At 42.6% G+C, this 19,111-nt stretch overlaps 1 protein-coding gene across 8 annotated transcripts in view; it reads right to left on the minus strand.

Annotated features, from left to right (window-relative positions):
- Esrrg (estrogen related receptor gamma) overlaps nt 1-19,111 on the minus strand; it is a 604,577-nt gene that overhangs the window by 146,831 nt on the left and 438,635 nt on the right. For all 8 annotated transcript variants that reach the window (XM_040737769.1, XM_040737767.1, XM_040737765.1 and 5 more), the window contains one exon: nt 1,556-1,672. In XM_040737769.1, coding sequence (XP_040593703.1) covers nt 1,556-1,672 — 117 coding nt within the window. The remainder of the gene's footprint in view (nt 1-1,555; nt 1,673-19,111) is intronic.

Here is a 19,111-nt window from a genome sequence, read left to right on the forward strand (position 1 = left end):
ACGAGACCCCCTTCATGGGTCTGCCTCTACCACTGTTCCCCTCATGGGGTCTCGCTCTCTGCCTCACAGTCATAGATGATATATGGTACATATAATCAAACCACTGCACATCTTCTTCCTTTATTTTTTCTGTTTGCTGTTCTATCAGGGTCACCTGACTGCAATAAGTTTACCGACAGCTGTTTTCCAAGGAAAGCACCAAGCTGGAGATAGGATAGAGAAACTGAAGGGGTCTTTACTTTTTCCAGTAGACAAATAGGGCCAAATGAGTAGGGCAGGAATCCCATGTCCCTAAATTCGATCTGTTGCACTCATTTCCCTACAAGATCTTATATCAAGAAGGTATTGGACAGGTGCAAAATAGTGAAACTCTGCAAGTCTAGTGACTATGCACTAGTGATACCATTACTTCTCATTTGCAAATATGTGAACTTAATAAAAGGACATGGTGAGAGATCGGGGTCTGTAGCGACAATACATACATTCTGATGTAGCAGAATCTACGCATCCCTGTATGTAGTTAACTTTAGTTTCAGGTGTCCTTCCATGACCACATGTTCATCTTGGTGCCTTATGAAAATATCATATCCACTTAAAACTCCAATGGGCTTTCTGCATACAAAGAGGGTAGACCATGTGCAGTATGTAAAATATCTACAAAACAAGCGCGCAAAGAGATTCATTAAAAAACTAGGGGTAGCTGGGTGGTGGTGGTGCACGCCTTTAATCTCAGCACTCGGGAGGCAGAGGCAGGCGGATCTCTGTGAGTTCGAGGCCAGGCTGGACTGACAGCCTCCAAAACAATACAGAGAAACCCTGTCTTGTAAAAACAAACAAAAAAACCAAACAAACAAACAAAAAAAAACTAGGGGTAGGTAGGTTTCTCAGAGAAAAGGAGAAAATTTGACTCCATCTCCAAGCTGAATTATTACTTTGTCTAAGTAAGCTGAAATATACAAATACGTCAGGACCTCTGACCCATGCGGGAGAGCCGAATGTCCTGCACAGCCAACGGGTTCGCCTCCTGCTGCAGGAGTGATCAAGTACGGAAGCTCATTCAGTGTGATTAGCACAGAGTTCGCATTTCCTGACTCCACCTTCTTTTGTGGGTGCCACTCCAGCTACAGCCAAGCACAGCAGTCACAGTGCCAAAGCCTGGGTGTGTCCTGGTGGGGAAAGCTTGCGCTAAGGATAAGTTTGGAAAATAACACGGAAGACTCTAAGTCCAAAACTGGTTTACAGACGATGAGAAGAGGGGGGTGCAATGTGAGAAGCCTCTTGGTTTGTCTCCATCTTTTTCCCTCTATAAACTGCAAGGATCAAAGGGCCAGGCCCGTTAGCACAATTCAGTTCACATCACAGGGTCCTACCTTCTGGTGGGTGTCAAGCTGTTAGCCATGAGGTATTAGCAACTCTTTAAGTCTTCTGCCATCAGATTCGAGGTACCTACTGACCCACCTTCTCTGGTTGACTTGGACCTGCTCTTGATCCCTCTTCTGGTTGCCACCCCCAGGCTGCCAAACCCAGGGCACAAATTCTACGCAGAGCCACTTACCTTCCTTCAGCATGCCCACTTTGAGACACTTCATGAAACGGCAGGCCTGGCAGGATTTGCGTCTGCGCTTTGTGATTTCACATTCGTTCGTGGCCGGGCAGCTGTACTCTATGTTACCTATGGCACAGAGTGTGAGGGAAAGAGTAGTCAGATTGGCAGGGCAGGAGAGATGGAGGCATCCCAAAGGAAAGGTTAACTTTGGCACCCCCAACCACCAAGCTCATGTGAGTCATCATGAATGCGACATGTACCAGGAAGCTGGATAAGCTGCTGTAGAGCAGCTTGACATAAATTGGCACTTCCAGAGAGGCTGAGGCAGGAGGATTGCCACAAGTCCAAAGCAGCTTGGTCTACATAGTAAGTTCTAGGCCAGCAATGGCTACACAGTGAGACTCTTTCCAGAAAAGGCAGTGGCGGGTGTTGCGGGGATGGTGGTGATGGGGTGATATTAGCCTCTTAACATCATACTGTACTTCAAAATTTTTTTTGTTAGAACATTCTGGAAGACTTTTATTACATGTGTGATTGGGTCAACAAACAATCACTAAGCAAAGTTGACTCACACACAGTACAGTCTTTTAGAAGAGATTCCAAAGCAATCTGTACTCATATAAATACAGACACCAGAGTCTAGAGAGATGGATCAGTAGTTATGAACACTAATGCTCTTACAAAGGATATAGCTTTGATTCCTAGCACCTACATGCGGCTGCTCACAACTGTCTCTAACAGCAGTTCTACAGTATCCAGTGCTCTCTTCTGGACTCTGCTGGCACACACAGACAGCAGGGACACACAGCTACACATAAAATAACTAAATTTAAACAAACAAACAAACAAACAAAAAGTCACATCTGGATCGATGTCTATGAAGACTCGGGCTTTGTGACTCTGGCTGTATAAACCTCTCAGGGGTCAGTGCTCTAAAGTTTAATATGGGCACTTCTGTTAGCACCTGGCCTGCAGGCCAGCAACATAACTCTTCTGCCATTCTGGCCAGGCGGAGCTTCCAAGGATGCTCCCCAGTGATGCTGAGGGTGAGGATGGTGGGAATAATGGCTGCCATGGCTATTGCCATGTTCACAGTGCTTGCTACATTATTTGTGTAAATAATTGCAAAAGCCATGGAGTTTCGATGACAAGATGACAAGGAAGGATGCAGCTACGCTTTGAATAGTAGATTGTATCGTTTTCAGTGACATGTAACAATCTGAAATGAAAGCCGTGTAACTGGAGGACCTAAACTTGCAACGTTTCTCTGAGACAATGAAGTGTGTGTGGGGTGCGTTCCGGGCAGCCACAGCCTTGTGGGGAAGCCGCCTTGAAAAATAAAGGCTGAATCCACCGTCAGCCCCTTCGCAGAGTGCTTGAAGGTCTCCGGCTACTTCCTAACCCTTTCCCCTGGTGATTAAGTGCATTAGTAACCTAATGAAAATGCATCCTGCTTACTGCCCTCTTGGGAAGGGGGAGGTCATCGCACCGAATGCATAAATTGTCATAGGAGACGGTCCGGGCATAATTGCAATTTTGCTGTTCCACGCTTGCTGTACTCAGGGTCCATCGAGTCCCCTGAAACATGCGCAGATCCAAGTAATTAGCATAGAAGGCTGCCTGGGACCACAGCATTGATGAAATATTTCAGAGTTAATCACACTTTGTAAACACTGATTTATATTGACTACCTTTCCGTGGACTGATGCCCCCTCATTAAATATCGCATTAGTGCTTTGCAGGATTGTTCGGCGACTCCACTACTCGCCAACTGCTAATTCACCAGGAAGTGATACCTAGCCACTTGGAACTACAGAAAATTGGTTAAGTATGCATGACTTACAAAAAAAAAAGGCTTGAGCATTATAACCTGAGGTAAATTGACTGGCTAAATTAGCATTCTAATTCAAAGCAACTACCTTTAAAATGAGGTTAGATAATAGAAGTGATATCAACTGCATTAACAGGAGTATTCACCATCACCTTCTTCAGAAACATCACTCAGAGGCTGGCGAGATAGTTCATCTGGGAAACTGCAATCTGCACACGCTAACTATGTGAGTTCAATCCCCAGAAGCGGTGTGAAGGCAGAAGGGAAGAACCAATTCCACGTCATTGTCTGCTGGTCTTCACACAACAATGCCAGCATCCACTCTCCTCATATTAACTAATAAACATGTTTTTAAAGAAAAACCTTACTCAGGAAAAGGACTGGAAAAATAGGTCAGCAGGAAAAGCTGTATAGACCTGAAAACCTGAGTTTCATCACTGCATACCACAGTGGAAGGACAACACACATACACGTACACACACATACACGCACACACACATATACATGTACACACACATAAATGCACACACACATATATACACATACACACACATGCACACATTTGCATGCACACACATACATATACACACATACGCACACATATACACATAAACACATGTACACACATATACACACATACACACACATGTACACACATACATGCACATACACACATGTACACACATATACATACATACACACATACATACAAATGCACAATACATACACACATACACAATACACACACATACATGTACATACACACATACACACATGTACACACACATATACATACATACACACATGCATATACACATGCACAATACATACACACATACACAATACATACACACATACACAATACACACATACACACAAACAATAATAGTGATGATGATGATGATGATGATGATGATGATGATGATGGAGACAGCCAATGGTAAGGTAAGTGAACACTAGCTTGGCCAAAGCTGAGAATAAAGAGATTTGGAATCTGAGCAGTTTCTTTCAAATGTCCCCAGAAATCTATTCTATATCAAAAGAAAGGTGCTACAATTTTGTTTGTTTGTTTGTTTCTGTTTGGTTTTTGTGTGGTACTATGAAAAGAACTTGAGACCTTGCAAAAGTATACCAGGCTAGCACTGGGCTATCCCCAGCCCTGTTGAATTTTATTTTGAAACAGTGTCACGAAGCTCCCACTGGCTGGCCTGAAACTGGCATTCTTTCTGCCTCAGCCTCTTGAGTAGCTACCACACTGGCTGCCCTCCGGTAATTTAGTGCTCAGCTACCAGATCCTTATAGTCTCTATGATTCTTCTCTATATTTATTTCAAAGGAAACTAACATTTTCTCTCTTAGAGAGAACTGAGCAATAATTACAAAGGCTGGAAAAATTCTTCAAAAAAATCATTTCTGGCCATTTCACAACTTTAAAACTAGTCTGGGGTAATACATGGTTCACATTCCCATCGAGGCATACATGCTCACCCCATGTCTTCAACAGTACAAATGTCTGCCACACGACACACCACTACACACAAGTGTGTCACTCCATCCCTCTTGGGTGATGATGTCCTCATTCTTCATGGCAGGACACTTTGAACAGGGGCACTGTCAGGCAGGTGCAGGCTCACGCCTGAACCTGTACTGTCCTCCTGGTCACTGGTCTCCACCCTCCTTTGCTCTCTTCCCGTGACTGCCTTGAGCATCAAATGAAGAGCTAAACCTGGTGTTCACACCTATGCATCCCAGCACTTGGGAAGGAAGATGAGGCATGAGGATTGCCATAGGTTCCGCGCCCTTTTGGACTCCATAATAAGTAACAGAATATATAAAATAAAATCACTTCTCTAACACATGTAAGGTCTTATGTTTTACACCCAGCACCACACATATGTGCGTATATGCAGACACACACACACATACACACACACACACTACTGCTGCCCTTCTGAATTAAATCTAAGCTATCTAACTGCCACACAGGGTCCTCTCACAATCTAAGTCTCATCTACTTTTCCAGCAATATAACAATTATTACCTCACATGAACTTCCAGATGCAGCCAATTTGATTTATTCATTTTTGCTGCATGTCCTTCAAGACTCCCCTCTGAGAATGATCTATTTCTGCCCCTCTTTTCTTCTTAAAATTATTTCCAAGACTCAGTGTTCAACTCCAATTCCATTCCAATCATTTATGAAAACTTCTCAGACCATTCTAGACGGAAATGACTTCTGGGGATGCCTAACTTGTGAAATGCTGTCACCTAATGCAGACAGGTCGCATTGTGTCAGCCCTTTGCATATGCGTGCCAACTGCTAGACAGGAAGACAGTGGAGGACAGAAGCCAATTCTTAGGAAGTGTGAACATCTCCAACCAAGGGCTGTGGTGACTCAGGAGGAGATGGAGGCAAGGTTGGTGGTGGCAGCCTATGCTTGTAACCCCAGAGATGGAGGGGTAGAGGCAGGCAGATCTCTGAAGCTCACTGGCCAGCCCGTCTGGCCTGATTGGCAAGCCACAGGTCAGTGGGTAAACTTATCTCAAAAGAAGTGGACAAGTGTCTGAAGAGTGATTCCCAAGGTTGACCTCTGTCCTCTGTGGGAATGTGTACACATGTATGCACACACACACACACACACACACACACACACACACACACACACACGTGCTCTTATGCTCACAGAGATTATGCTTAGGAAAATCAATAACAACTTCTTATAGGGGAAAATGTCTGAGCTATGCTTTGAAAAAAATAGGTCAGTAATGACACTGGTGTAATGGAATCTACCCAAAGTCACAGGAAATACAAAACTATTTTTATAATAATGGCCCCACAGTGGTGACAGGGGTGCATCTTAGTAGGGAGACTCTGGGTGCAATTCCACCAACACTCAAAAACCAGACTTGAAACCTGGAGGTGGAGGCAACAAGAGAATCAGAGGTTCAAGGTCAGCCTGGGCTACAATGAGCCTTTATTAAAAATAGTCCTCTTTTTTTCACGAAACAGTCTTAATGCATATATCATTCATAATATATATCATTCTTCAGTATATATCAAATTTAGGTGGGTAGAAGTTGTTTAAATGGATTAAGTATCCTTGTGAACATTTCTGTCTCCAGGAAGTCTTAAAACATGAAGATGATAACCTTGATCTCACTAACTAACTCTGGTTTATATTTGTGGAAACAAATTAGCATCACTCTCTAAATAAGATATTGCTAGAGGGAAATCTAATTTTTGAGGCCTCCCACGGAGTTCCTCACATCGTGGTTGTTATCTGTGGACACCCAGCTGCCTCTATCTTTGATCCATGTTACAGGCTGGGAAGACTGTACCCTTCAAATACCTTGCCTGTTGCTCTTAGGAGTCAAGTGAAAGGAGGAGTTTTCTACTTGAAATGTGCCACCCCAAGCACCAGGATAACAATGTAGCAGACACTTTGGTCATAGTTCAAAGACTTTCTTCCCACTGGACCACACACGGCCTCTCTATGGGACACTTGTTTTCCTCCAAGGCACTAAAAGTCGAAACTAGACAAAAAATAATAATAATAAAATGTTTCACAGTCTCCAATGTGTTTTGGGTACCTGAACCATTTATCCTGGATAAAAACAGCCAGAGGACAGCAGAAAGTTCTGTCCCCAGCCCAGCAGTCTCGCTGAAGACAAAGAGTTTTCACAGACTATAGCTCATGATTCTCTGGAGCACATGGGTTAGATGGCACTGGGAACTGAGCTGGGCAGCTCCTAATGCCAGGGCTGGAATTTTCCGGGTTTTTTCACTAGTTGGACAAGTGTGCTATGTTGTAGAAGAAGGGGGATCCACATGGAAGCTGGGGGGGGGTCCTAAAACCAGGCTGACCAGACGGAGAGAGCAATTTATAATATCATTTGGCCGCTCTTCGGAACGTCGTGGGCTCTGGTTACTTATTTCGGAGTCTTTTGTGCAATTAGTTTGCGGGCAATATAATTTTCTCACTTACTGCTTAATAGAACCTTGCAGCTTCTGGCGGATGGAATAACAGGGTGTGTGCAGAGCTCCAGCCTAGAGTGCCAGCGGATAATTTGTAGATTCCTTTCAGTCACTTAATGGACTTTTACACTTTGGCAGTGAAAGGCTGAATGATGGAAATTAGCATGGCATCTCAAAATAAAAATACACGTCAAGTCTTCCCTCTGGTTCACCCCACTCCCACAGGGCAGCCATGCTAAGTTAGCCTTCTTTTTTCAGTCATCCTGACATCATCATGATGAGGTCAGTTCCAAAGCCACTGTCTGTCCGTGTCCCCCCCCCCACTTGCTTAATTTTATTAACAAAACCAAATGGCTGCAGGTGACTCCCAGGACACTACAAGTGAGATTTAGACAATTGTTCTGCAATATTAAGTGATTTTCAAACAATGGGCTTTGCTTTGGTACCCAATTACAGGGCATCAAAAGTGGGAGACAATCATCTGTAGCAGTTTTGTTTTTAAACACTCTAAAACAGAAAAGGAAAGAGAAGAGAAACCCTTTGTGATGTAGTATCCAAGTTTGTGGGTTTGTTTGTTTTAGTTTTGCTTTCAGTTTTAACACAACGGGACTTTGTTTTTTTTTGTTTGTTTGTTTTTTGCTTTTAATTTTCTTTTTGTTCCTAGCTGCTCTTTCTGTTTGTCCTGCATTAAATAGGAAACAATGCCACTGCCATCTGTAGATTAGACAATATGGGTTTTTTATTACGTGCCTGTGACTTTTCAAATGTCATAATTGCATCATGGCACGTGGCAGTTTGGGGGAGCACTCGCATGTATGGGGGTGAACAAAGAAGGATGGCATCATAATTTTTATCACTCTCCACTGCATTTCTTTGAGACAGGGTCTCTCACTGGACCTGAGTCTCACATCTTTTCAGCTAGGCTGTGGGCGGCAAGCTTCGGGGACTCTCGTAACGTGTGTCCCCTCTTCCCTCTTCTTTCCCTGGCCCCTCTGCCCCCCCATCACTAGGATCACAGGTACAGGTGGTCACACCCTGTGCCGCGCACCCCCCTCCCCCACTGCATGAGTTCTCAGGATCTGAACTGTAGAATAAGTGTCGTAATGAGCTGATAGCACACAGGGCTGAATTTTAAACATGAAACACAGGCCTAATTCCTGCACAGAATGAAATATGCCCTACAGAAAGGAGACTACAAAATGCCACCAGCAGGTGGTTGGCCGAGTCAGAGACAAGGCCAAGGGTAAGGTTTAATGGGAGAATGCTCGCCTGACATGCATGAGGCCCTGGGCTCCAACCTCAGGCCCGTATTAGTCAGGCAAGATAACACACAACAGTAACTCAGGCACCCTGAAGGCAGAGACAAGAAGAGAGAAAACCTCAAGGCCATACTCTGCCACATGGGGAGTTGAGTTCAAGGCCAGCCTGGGCTACAAGAGATTGTCTAAAATAAACAAAAAAAGAAAAAAGGCAGCTCTCTATCCTTCATATAGAATGAGACATCACTATCAGGAATAACATGCCATAAAACAAGAGCAAATTATTTGGCCTTGACTTTTTTTTTTCAGTTTAAATAAGATATACCTTACTTCAATTGCCCTGAATGATTATTCCTTTCTGTTGTAATTCTTTAATAGTAACTGGGTGCAAAGCATTGTGATTACAGAGAAACTAGAAAAACCATGTATGGCCATTGGAAATCCACCATTAGCATTTTAGCTGGCCTGTGGTTTAGGAAAGAATGCAGTGACAATGAGTGAGGAAAGATTCAGGGGAGACAACAGTAGGCTTTGCTTTGCATTCCGGCTGCCTGGTTTATTTCTAGGTGAATGTAAGCATAGAACCCTCAGTTTTCTCAGTTACAAAAAACCACACTGTTTTGTGTCTGTGTTAAGAATTATATGAAAAAAAAAACTTAAATCACATTGCTTATTGCCTGTCTCCTCCTGAAGACCTGAATCTGAGTTTGAGAATGATGTAAAACACACTCTCAAGTTGGCGTAGTGATATACATCCCTATAGTCCAGGAGGCAGAGGCTGGAGGATCTAAGCAAGTGAGTTCTGAACAGCTAGGGCTGTACAGCGAGAGCCTATCATTAAAAGCCAAACAACACCAAAACACAAAAACAATAACCAAACTTTCTACAAATTAATGCAAGGTGTGAGAATGAATGAATATCACTCCTGGGAGACATGCCAAGAACATTGTTGTCTTGCTAACAACTCTACAGCTGATACAGCCATTAAGGAGGAAACACGGAGTGCATGAACGGAAGGTCAGAGGACCAAGTCATTGGTTAGGCCATCTATGAAGTGAATCTTAGGCATATGAACCATACCTCTTTGTGAACACTCCCTGTCCCCTCACAGAAGTCCAGTCCAGTGACTGTCATGGAACATGACCTGCCTATCCCTGTGATAGAAGGTCTTCAAAACCCTCACCCCTGTTCCAGTCCCAAATCAGTTTCTACTGATACCCCAATGTCCACCACCTTGTCTCACACCTTTGTGGGGTAGCGTCTTGGGGCTCTGGGGAGCATCATTCTCTAACCCCCATCCTCTGAATTTGTATCTTCACAGCTGTTCTCCTCGGGCTCCCAACTTTGAATTAATGGTCCTGTGCTGACAACCTTATCTGATGCTCACTTTTCAGGAAGCTTTTTCCTACATTCACTCTGTGTCTGGGAACTGCCCTTCACCCCAGCTATGCATTCCTTTAATTGCCCAGCTTGACTCCGTGTCTGGGAAACGCCCCTCCATCCCAGCTGTACATTCCTTTAGGACACAGACATTCTAGGGCTGTGCTGAGAAGTCAACAGACCATAGGGAGCACTCACTATTAATTGTTGTTTCAAGACAGCATCTTAATATGTTGTCTGGGTTGACCTTGGCCATGTGAACCTTTTGCCTCAATCTCCTATGTAATCAGACTTCAAGAAGTATTATCCCATATTAGCTCTGCTATCTGTCACATTTTAGGGATTCTGTTTTTTCCCGTCCAATTTTAGAGTTTACTACCCAATTGGTCATCATAAGAAAATGGCAAGAAAAGAATGAAAGAAGGAAAGTTTATATTCGGAAAGAAAAGAAACCCTGCCTTCTCCCTCATGTGGGACCCAGCCTATACATGTCTATATGTATGACTGTATGTTTCAAATGTGTGTACACCATCTCGGAGCAGACACAAAGGGTAAAGTTTTAGAAGATTACATGCTTACTAATGAGGTCTCAAGCTGAGCATATTGCTCATAAGTTGTCTTCAAAGAGATGCTACTCTCCAGTTGTTTCAGCCCTGTCCTTTGGCAGTCCACAGAGGGATGGCTGTACATTGATTTGTTGCCTTTACAAGATATCCTGGCATCTACCCCAGTGATTTCTAAAGGTATCCCTGAAAATTCAGGTGCCAACACAAAGGACAGTAACTGTCCAGGTAGCAAGATGTCTCTGTCAATCCTAGTGTTTATATATTATCCTTCTGTGGTCTTTGATGGAGTTGAAGACAAATAGCTATAATTATAGTTTTCCTTAGTTATGATAAGAGATAAGCTACATATAGGACTTTGGACTCACAAGAATGAGATAGATGATATTTTCTTTAAATCTTGCTAAAATATTGTAACTATGTTCTTACTTGATAACTGTTCTGTTATATACAATTTGACTATGCTAAAGTTAAGACCTTTCTCTTTGTTTAAACAGAAAAGAGGAGATGTTGGGGACGTCCTGTGCATTTGTCAATAAAGAATAAAGCACTGTCTGGCCAATAGGGAATCTAGATAGGAGGGACTAGGAGTCCAGAAGGACTCTGGGTAGGAGAAACACAGAGAGTTCGAGATATAACCGCCATTGGGTAGAAGCCCGGAACTATTCTCCGGTAAGAAACATACTTAGATTAACAATTATGGGGCAATTACTTAAGTCAGAGCTAGCCAGTAAGAAACAAGCAAAGGCCAACAGCTTCATAATTAATATAGCCTCCTGTGTGTTTATTTGGGACTGATGCGGATCTAGAAGCAGGCTGGCAGAAAGGCTTCTCTCAAGGAAAAGACTTCTCTTAACAAATAACCACAAAAACTAGGGGTGCCTACCTTTGAATGTGCACACAGGAACCCATACAGTGCTGATGTGAGCTTTAAGCCCAGGGGACTAGGAGACACACTCAGAATCACAAATGCCAGAGGCAGGCTTTGAACCCAGAAAGCGTGGCTCCAAAGCCTGCACTCTAAGTACTTGGCAATTCTGCTTAACTCAAAAACCATTGCTGACTGTCATTCAAAGTAGAAGAAGGCATTGTGCCTGCCCGTAGTTTCTTTCTGTAGCTCCTGTTGTTGCCACCGTGCTTAGACAGAAAGGACCTTTGGAAGCCTGACACAGAAGCCCAGGAATGAGAGGGTGAGGGTGGATCTTGGCATTGTCTTTTACTGTTGTCAGCCTTATGGGACCAGGGCAGCTGTGGGGTAGGATAAGGTTGCTCTTCAGAGAGTGGAATCTCTCAACACCTCAGGAAGAAATCCTTCATCTAGTCTCAGTGCCTCCACGGTCTGTGGCCAGTTTAATTCCACAGAAACCAAACAAAGCAAGTCACCAAAGCAACTGGTGTCATGTTGTACACAAAGCATTTTGAAGATCCCAGAATAATGCTATTGTTCACGAAGGGAAAGAAAGGACTCCGTGATCACCAGGGCATGATCTAAAATATATTTTAGGGGTATGATAAATGTCTAATAAAAATGTATTTGTTGCAGATATGTATGGTGCACACACCTAGTACTCCAGCACTTTGGGGAGACTGAGGCAGCGGAATCTCGAGTTTGAGCCTAGCCTGGGCTATGCAATGTTATCCTATCTCAAAAATGAAAATAATAAAACAACACAGGGCCTTATATTTGCAAGGCAAGTACTCTCCCAGGGATCTCCCACCAACCCTCACCTCAGTTTTTACATTTCTATAAGGCTAAGGAAAAAATTCACAGAAGTCCTTATAGAAGGGTCACCACTACTACAAGGAAGATGTCATACCAGAGCTGTCAATAACTCCAATTTGCTATGTTCCATATCCCACACCATCTTTTCTCTTCCCCGCAAGATGTAAACAAGTCTACATGTCCATCTTCTAAAACACCTAAGCTTATAAGAAAAGATGGACTAGGGAGATAGGCCAGTGGCTGAGGAGCATACCGTGCAAGCATGGGGTGCTAAATTTGCATTCTCAGTATTCGCTTTTAGAAGCCAGGAACGGAGGCACCTTCCTGTACTCCCGGGGCTGGAGACGTGGACCCAGGAGGGTCTCATCCATCAGCCACCTCCAAGTTCAGTGACAGAAGAGATGACAAAGGCAGGAGATGCAGCCCTCCTGCTGCACAAGGGCACATACTGTGTGCTCTCAGGTCCCTGCGTCTCTCTGGCCTTCCTTAAATGGAAACCGAGTGGAGAGGACACGTAGAGAAGTCGTCCGGTCACAACATGGGACACACTCTTATTTACTGGGAAGGGATGCTCGGAATCTAGTCACAGTCTCAGGGTGTAGCCCAGTCAGCAAGATGCTTACTTAGCCCGGGTGCCATCCTAGCACTGTATAAAATCAGGCCTGGTGGGAGGTGAAGCCAGAGGTTCAGAGGTCATCTTTCGGCCACACACTGAGTTCAAGATCAGCCTGGGCTGCAGGAGTATTCCTCAGGGACATCTTCACAGAAGTACCTTAAAATGTGGTTATGTCTAGATAAACCAAACATAAGACTGGACTTGATGCTACAGAATGTAATGGTTTTCTTTTGTAATAAGAATTGAAAGTTCTCCTCCTTCTGAATTATATTCATTATTAAAAAACAAGAAAGAGACAAGACACCAACTCTGAGCTGCCCACTGCTGTGGTTGCAAAGTTTATATGAGCAGACTGCCATTCTCACATCAAAGCCTGGGAGACAGCCAACTAGAATTCTCAGGGGGAAGGTGCTTGCTGTCAAGCCTGATGACCTGAGTTCCATCCCTAGAAATTCACAGGTTGGAGAGAAATGAGTCCTAAAAGTTGTCTACTGTCTGCTATACATGCACTGTGGCTTATGCACACACACACACACACACACACACACACACACAAATACACACCAATAAATAAATACCAACAATTAAATAAATTCCAACCAACAAACAGAATGCCTTGGAGAGCCAGGTCTGGTCCCTCCTCCCTGCAATCCTGACTCTGGAGAGTCCGAGGCTAAGAGATTGCTCCAAGTTCCAGGCCAGCCTGGGCTACAGAATATTGTCTGAAATACCAAACAAACTGAGAGGAAAACCAGCCTCTCCCGGGGAGAGCTGAAGAAGGAACCTGTGACACACAGAAGATGAGGACACGCATTCCCACGGTCAGTCTGGGACCAGCCGAGCCAGGTGTGGAAATGAAGGGCAGCGAATGAGGCCTCAGGGGTCACAGACAGAAAACCAGGTGGTGACATGGCAGCGCTGAGCCCTCCAGTTTTACACTTAAGGGATTTCTGGAAATGAGTGATAAAACAGTAGGTATTTTTAAGCCTTAAGCCTGACTGTCTCCTTTCTAAAGACCCTTAATATTATCTAATCATAACTTTTGTACTAGTCTTAATTCCCTACTTTCATTTTATTTTAACAACTTAATGGGAAAAAAATTGTTCACGGACCACAATCTCTCTAGAAAAATAGAGCCTAAAATTACCCATTGCTTTAAAGTCCTTTAACATGTGCAAGACAGTGTCACCGCCGTGGGTTCTGATTCTCCTGGGACCCAACTCTTCCCACAACACTTCGGTTATTGTATCTAGAAAGTAGGTAGTGTTGGTAAACCCTTCTGTCCTGGGATGCTAAAGAATTAAGGCTATGAGACGCATTAAAACCACATAGGGACATGGTAAAAACTAGTATATTCAGTATCAGGATGGACACATTCTCCTCTTGCAGAGGAACTGATTGTGTTCCTGGCAACCATGTTGGGCAACTCATAACCACCTGTAACTTATTACTATTTCAAGCAATGAAGACTCCATCAATAGCTGCTATAAAACATGTATAGAACTTAGAAAACTATACAGACTGTCTGCTTATGTCTATTTACCTGTGAGTAAATCCAAAGAGGTAAAAGATAAAAAAGCAAACTAACAACAATAAAACAAACAAACAAAACCTTTAAATTTGGGCATATGTGAAATTCTTCAAAAATATTAAAACAGTCACCTCAAAGCTATTAGGAAAGCCAATAAAATAGGATAAGAAGAAATGACAAGCAGTGTGTTAGTGGGAGTGGGAGCTGGCAAAGTGTTGTGGAAGGTAGAAAAGCTATTCCTCAAAAACTACAAAAAATAGTTACACACAGATGACAAGTGCATCCTGGGAGGGGTGGGGCTGGGATTGAACTCGGAGGCTTATATATATATCAGGTAATCTATAGCTAAGCTACATTCCCCATCTTGACACAGGAAGTGGTAACTTGCCCAGGGTGAGTTTGAAGATGCTATGCAGGTCCAGGTAGGCTCTGAACATTTGGATCCTCTGGTCTAGCCTTCAGATCAGCAAAATGGCATCTTGTGTAGCTAGGTACCCAATGGCACACTCTTTATTTCAGTAGCCATAAGGTAGATACATTTTAAGTGTCTATCAAGAGATGAATGAATTCTTAACAACAAAAAAAAAGCTACAGGTACATAATGAGATATTGCCCAGTTTTCTAAAGGAAGTGCTGAAACATACCACATGTTATGGATGTACCTTAAGGATATTAAATAAATACCAGCCATAACAAAAGACAAACACTACAGATTGGGATTTAGCTTGGGGGTGGAACATTTGCCTACCAATTACAAGGCCTTGTGTTCCATTCCTTGGCACTAGAATAAAAATAGTGCACAGTCCTCCTGGCTTTTGGCTATGCCTGTGTTCTGTGTATGGGTTACGTTCACTCATAGAAATAGACTTGTGGCAGGAGGACAAAAGGAGCTATGTCAAGGTCACAACGTGTGAGGGTCACAAGATGAAACTCTAAAGATCTGCTGCTTAGCCCTATGAACACAGTCAACGCAAGTGGCTAAGGTTCCCAATTTATGTTGTTGGTTTCTTTTTTTACCATAATAAAGTTAAGTTTTAATATCATATCTACTGATTATAATCTTAGAGATTGTGGGTGGACTCCATGGAGGAACATGAGTGTGCAAGGGCCTGGCTTCAATGTCCAGTACCAAATACACAAATGCACATGGATGTACTTCAGCCGTAAGTGCCAAAATCCTTCACCAGAATCCTTCACTGAATTTTATTTTAGGTGAATTTCTAGAACACTGGAAGTGATCACTAGTGACCAGGACTGGTGGTTTCCCATGATAATGACTGAAAGTGGATTAATTCAGCTCATAAGAGGGAGATTAATAACCTTTAATCCCTAAGATGCTATCTAAGTTTATTAAGTAATGAATCAGAAAACTGTAGCATGACTTTGAGCTTCATCATGAAGAGAAAACAACCTGCCCTGTGGCTCAGAATTTGTCTGTTTCCTATCGGTTGATTAATTGATTAACCCGTTGATTGACTATTCTCAGGATAGATCAAGACGCCATTTTTAGGAGACAAGGACTCTCTCCCACTGAGTCATGCCAGCTTCCACGCACTTTGACTTTTGGAAGAGTGTGTTTGCTTTCTTCTGAGTCTGAAGAATCGTGTTAACCCACATCTTCTTCATTAATCATCAGAAAGTCACCCAGACCAACGGGCGCTCTGGACAGCCCCATTCTCATGACTTCTTTTTGTGTCCCCATGTCCTTCAAGTGGACAGTCTCATCTCCTCCAACTCTATTTATCTATGACTAAATTTGACTTTGTTGAAGGAAGGGAATTGTCCAATTATATAAAAAAACAAGCATTTCCAAAGCCACAAAGCATAAAGGTTTATTCACACCACCTTACCCTACAGCATTTAATGTGTGTGGGGGCTATTCCTAATGAGGTCTAACTTGTCATGACTAATCAGGTATGGTAAAATGGGGACAAAGATATCACTGCAAGTTCAAGACTACACAGCAAATCTTTGACTCAGAAAAAAACAACAAAACTTCTGGGAATAGTGTACCTGTAAACCTCTCAGAACGCTGAGAATTGAGACAGGAGGATTTCTCCAAGACCAAAACAGGGCTAGGTGTGAAATTTTTGTCTCAAAGAAACTAAGGATAACACACTCTTAAAAGACTTGGCTTCTAGTCAAGGGAGAATAAAAGCTATCACCGTGTCAACAAAGATACGAGTTCTTTTGTTTGACTTTATCTTGTAATCAAAGAATAGCCTCCAGTCTCTTCATCAGTCAACAGATAACACTGATTATAGTGTCAGGTGCTGAGGAAAAGGGCCAGGGAACTGTAGACAAAATACCAGATACACCTCACTTCCTGAGAAGTCCCAACACCAGGGAAAGAATTCTACTCTGCAAAACAGCCAGGAATTGAACTGACCCTCAATGCCCCTGAGACTTGGAAGTAGCAACTCAAACCTCTTGGTGCTCTGGGGTGTTCAGGCAGTAGACTACACCAGGCTAAAGCTTCTGAAGTCCCAGGGAAATCTTTGGCACGAAAAAGGCAGAGGTGGGGGTGGGGTGGGGGTGGCTTTCTTCCAATGAGAGAGTGCCTCAGAAGCAGGGGTGTGTGAGGAGAGGAGAGCACTGAGATGACTTCTAGGGGAGGAAGCAGGCCTCCTGCTGGCTGGAGTCCCAGGACTGGATCAGAGATTTAGTGAAACAAAGGTTCACAAGAATGAATGAGAGAGCTGTGATTGTGATTGCACACTGAGGCCTGGGAGCTGGAGGGACAGTTCCGTGGTTAAGAGCACTTGCTGCTCTCACTGAGGACCTGGGTTTTCCCAGAATATACACATGCAAAGATAATTTATTATAAATTACATCTTTATTTTTCCTAGATCGTATAGCATAGGTCCTATTTCAAGGGCACTAATATATAGAGAGAACATTCACCCATATTAGAGTTTCATTTAAAAATACAAAGTCTGAATTAGGCTTTTAGAGATGACTAAAAATTTTAGTACTTTTTTTCAGTTATAGCTATTGCAATTGTGTCATTGCAATTATAATGCGGTATTTTTGTTTTGGAGACAGTGTCTGACCTATCCCCATTGGCCTGGTAATCACTGCATAGATGAGGAAATTCTGATGAGGAAGTTTCCACCTTCAGAGTACTGGGAGTCCATGCATGTTCCCCCATGCCCAAATTTTATGTGATGCTGGGGATGGGACCCAGGAGCTCATGAATGCAACTGAGTCATATCCCCTGCCCTTTGTATAATGGTTCATTTTAGTGCTGGAGATGGAAGGTGGGACTTTGTGTATTGCATGGAATGTTCTACCACTCAAATATGTACACTCCTCCCCTAAGATACTTTAAAAATAAAAATAAAATAATAATAATACATGTTATATAACATTGTGATATGACTCACTTCTTTTCAAACACTTTGAAGGGACACAATGGTGGGACATAAGACCAGATGCTTTGTACATATATTACTCAAAAAGTTAATGCTGTTGCTTGATTTGACGGTGAATTCAGTTGGGCATTTAAATGTGGTATTAAACGTTTTGTTACAGCTGAGAGTATAGCTCATCCTACAACATTTGCCTTGAAGGGCCAAGACCCTTGGGTTCAATACTCAACACCATAGAAGGAAATAAACCAGAAAATGTTTCACTGTTGGTTGTTAGAATTTCTTCTCTGAGTCTCTCACACACAGCTGAGTTCTTATCTAGTGACTCCCAAGTGGGACAGATGCTTTAAAATCCAGACATCAGAATGGCATGCACATTCAAGGGGCTTTCAAAAATACAGTGTGTGCATCGTGTTCTTAAAGTGCAACAGAAAGAATACTAGATGTTCTTGCTGTCAAAGTGGGAAGTTTCTCTCCTAAAAGCAGAGAGGCAAAAATGTAGTGAGGGTCACTGAGTTCATATTTTCCAGTCCTAGATCAAAGACTGAGCACATGCAAGAGATAGTGAGTGCTATTGTAATCCTGACACTCTGGAGGCTGGACAGGAGAACTGAGAGCCTGAGACCAGCCTTGGTTACACAGTGGGAAGACTGCATGGGCAATATAATCTGTGAGAATAATCACTTTGGCTTTATGTAATTAAAAAAGCCAACATTCTAAATCAACAATTAATTACTGTATCTTAATTTGCAATGATTTTGTCTTATGCTTCACTAGCTAATGTACATACATGTTTACATGTAACTATACTCATATAAGTGTAGCTACACTATCACACATATGTGTATATGTAGTCATATGTATATACATGTGTATATGCACACACATACATGGGTATATATACATATGTGTATAAACACACATACATATATACTCAAATATATATACATATACATATGTATGTATACACATGCATGTATCTATATGCACACACATATATTTATGTGTAGACACATACATATGAACATAAATGCACACATGGACATATATACATGCACACACATACATATACAGATACACAAATGTACACAGACACTTGTATCATGACACTCACAGGTGAATAGTCCACACTGGGCTAAAATAGTAAGAAAATAAAAACATAAACAGGAAAGATACTAGAAAATTCTGATTCTGTTTTTCTTTCTTTTTCTTTTTCTTTTTGTTTTTGTTTTTTTGTTGTTTTTTTTTTAAGACAGGGTTTCTCTGTGTAGTTTTGGAGCCTGTCTTAGAACCCACTCAGTAGACTATGCTAGACT

This window comes from Mesocricetus auratus, unplaced genomic scaffold, assembly GCF_017639785.1.
Source record: "Mesocricetus auratus isolate SY011 unplaced genomic scaffold, BCM_Maur_2.0 Super-Scaffold_100676, whole genome shotgun sequence".
NCBI classification, from domain to species: Eukaryota; Metazoa; Chordata; class Mammalia; order Rodentia; family Cricetidae; genus Mesocricetus; species Mesocricetus auratus.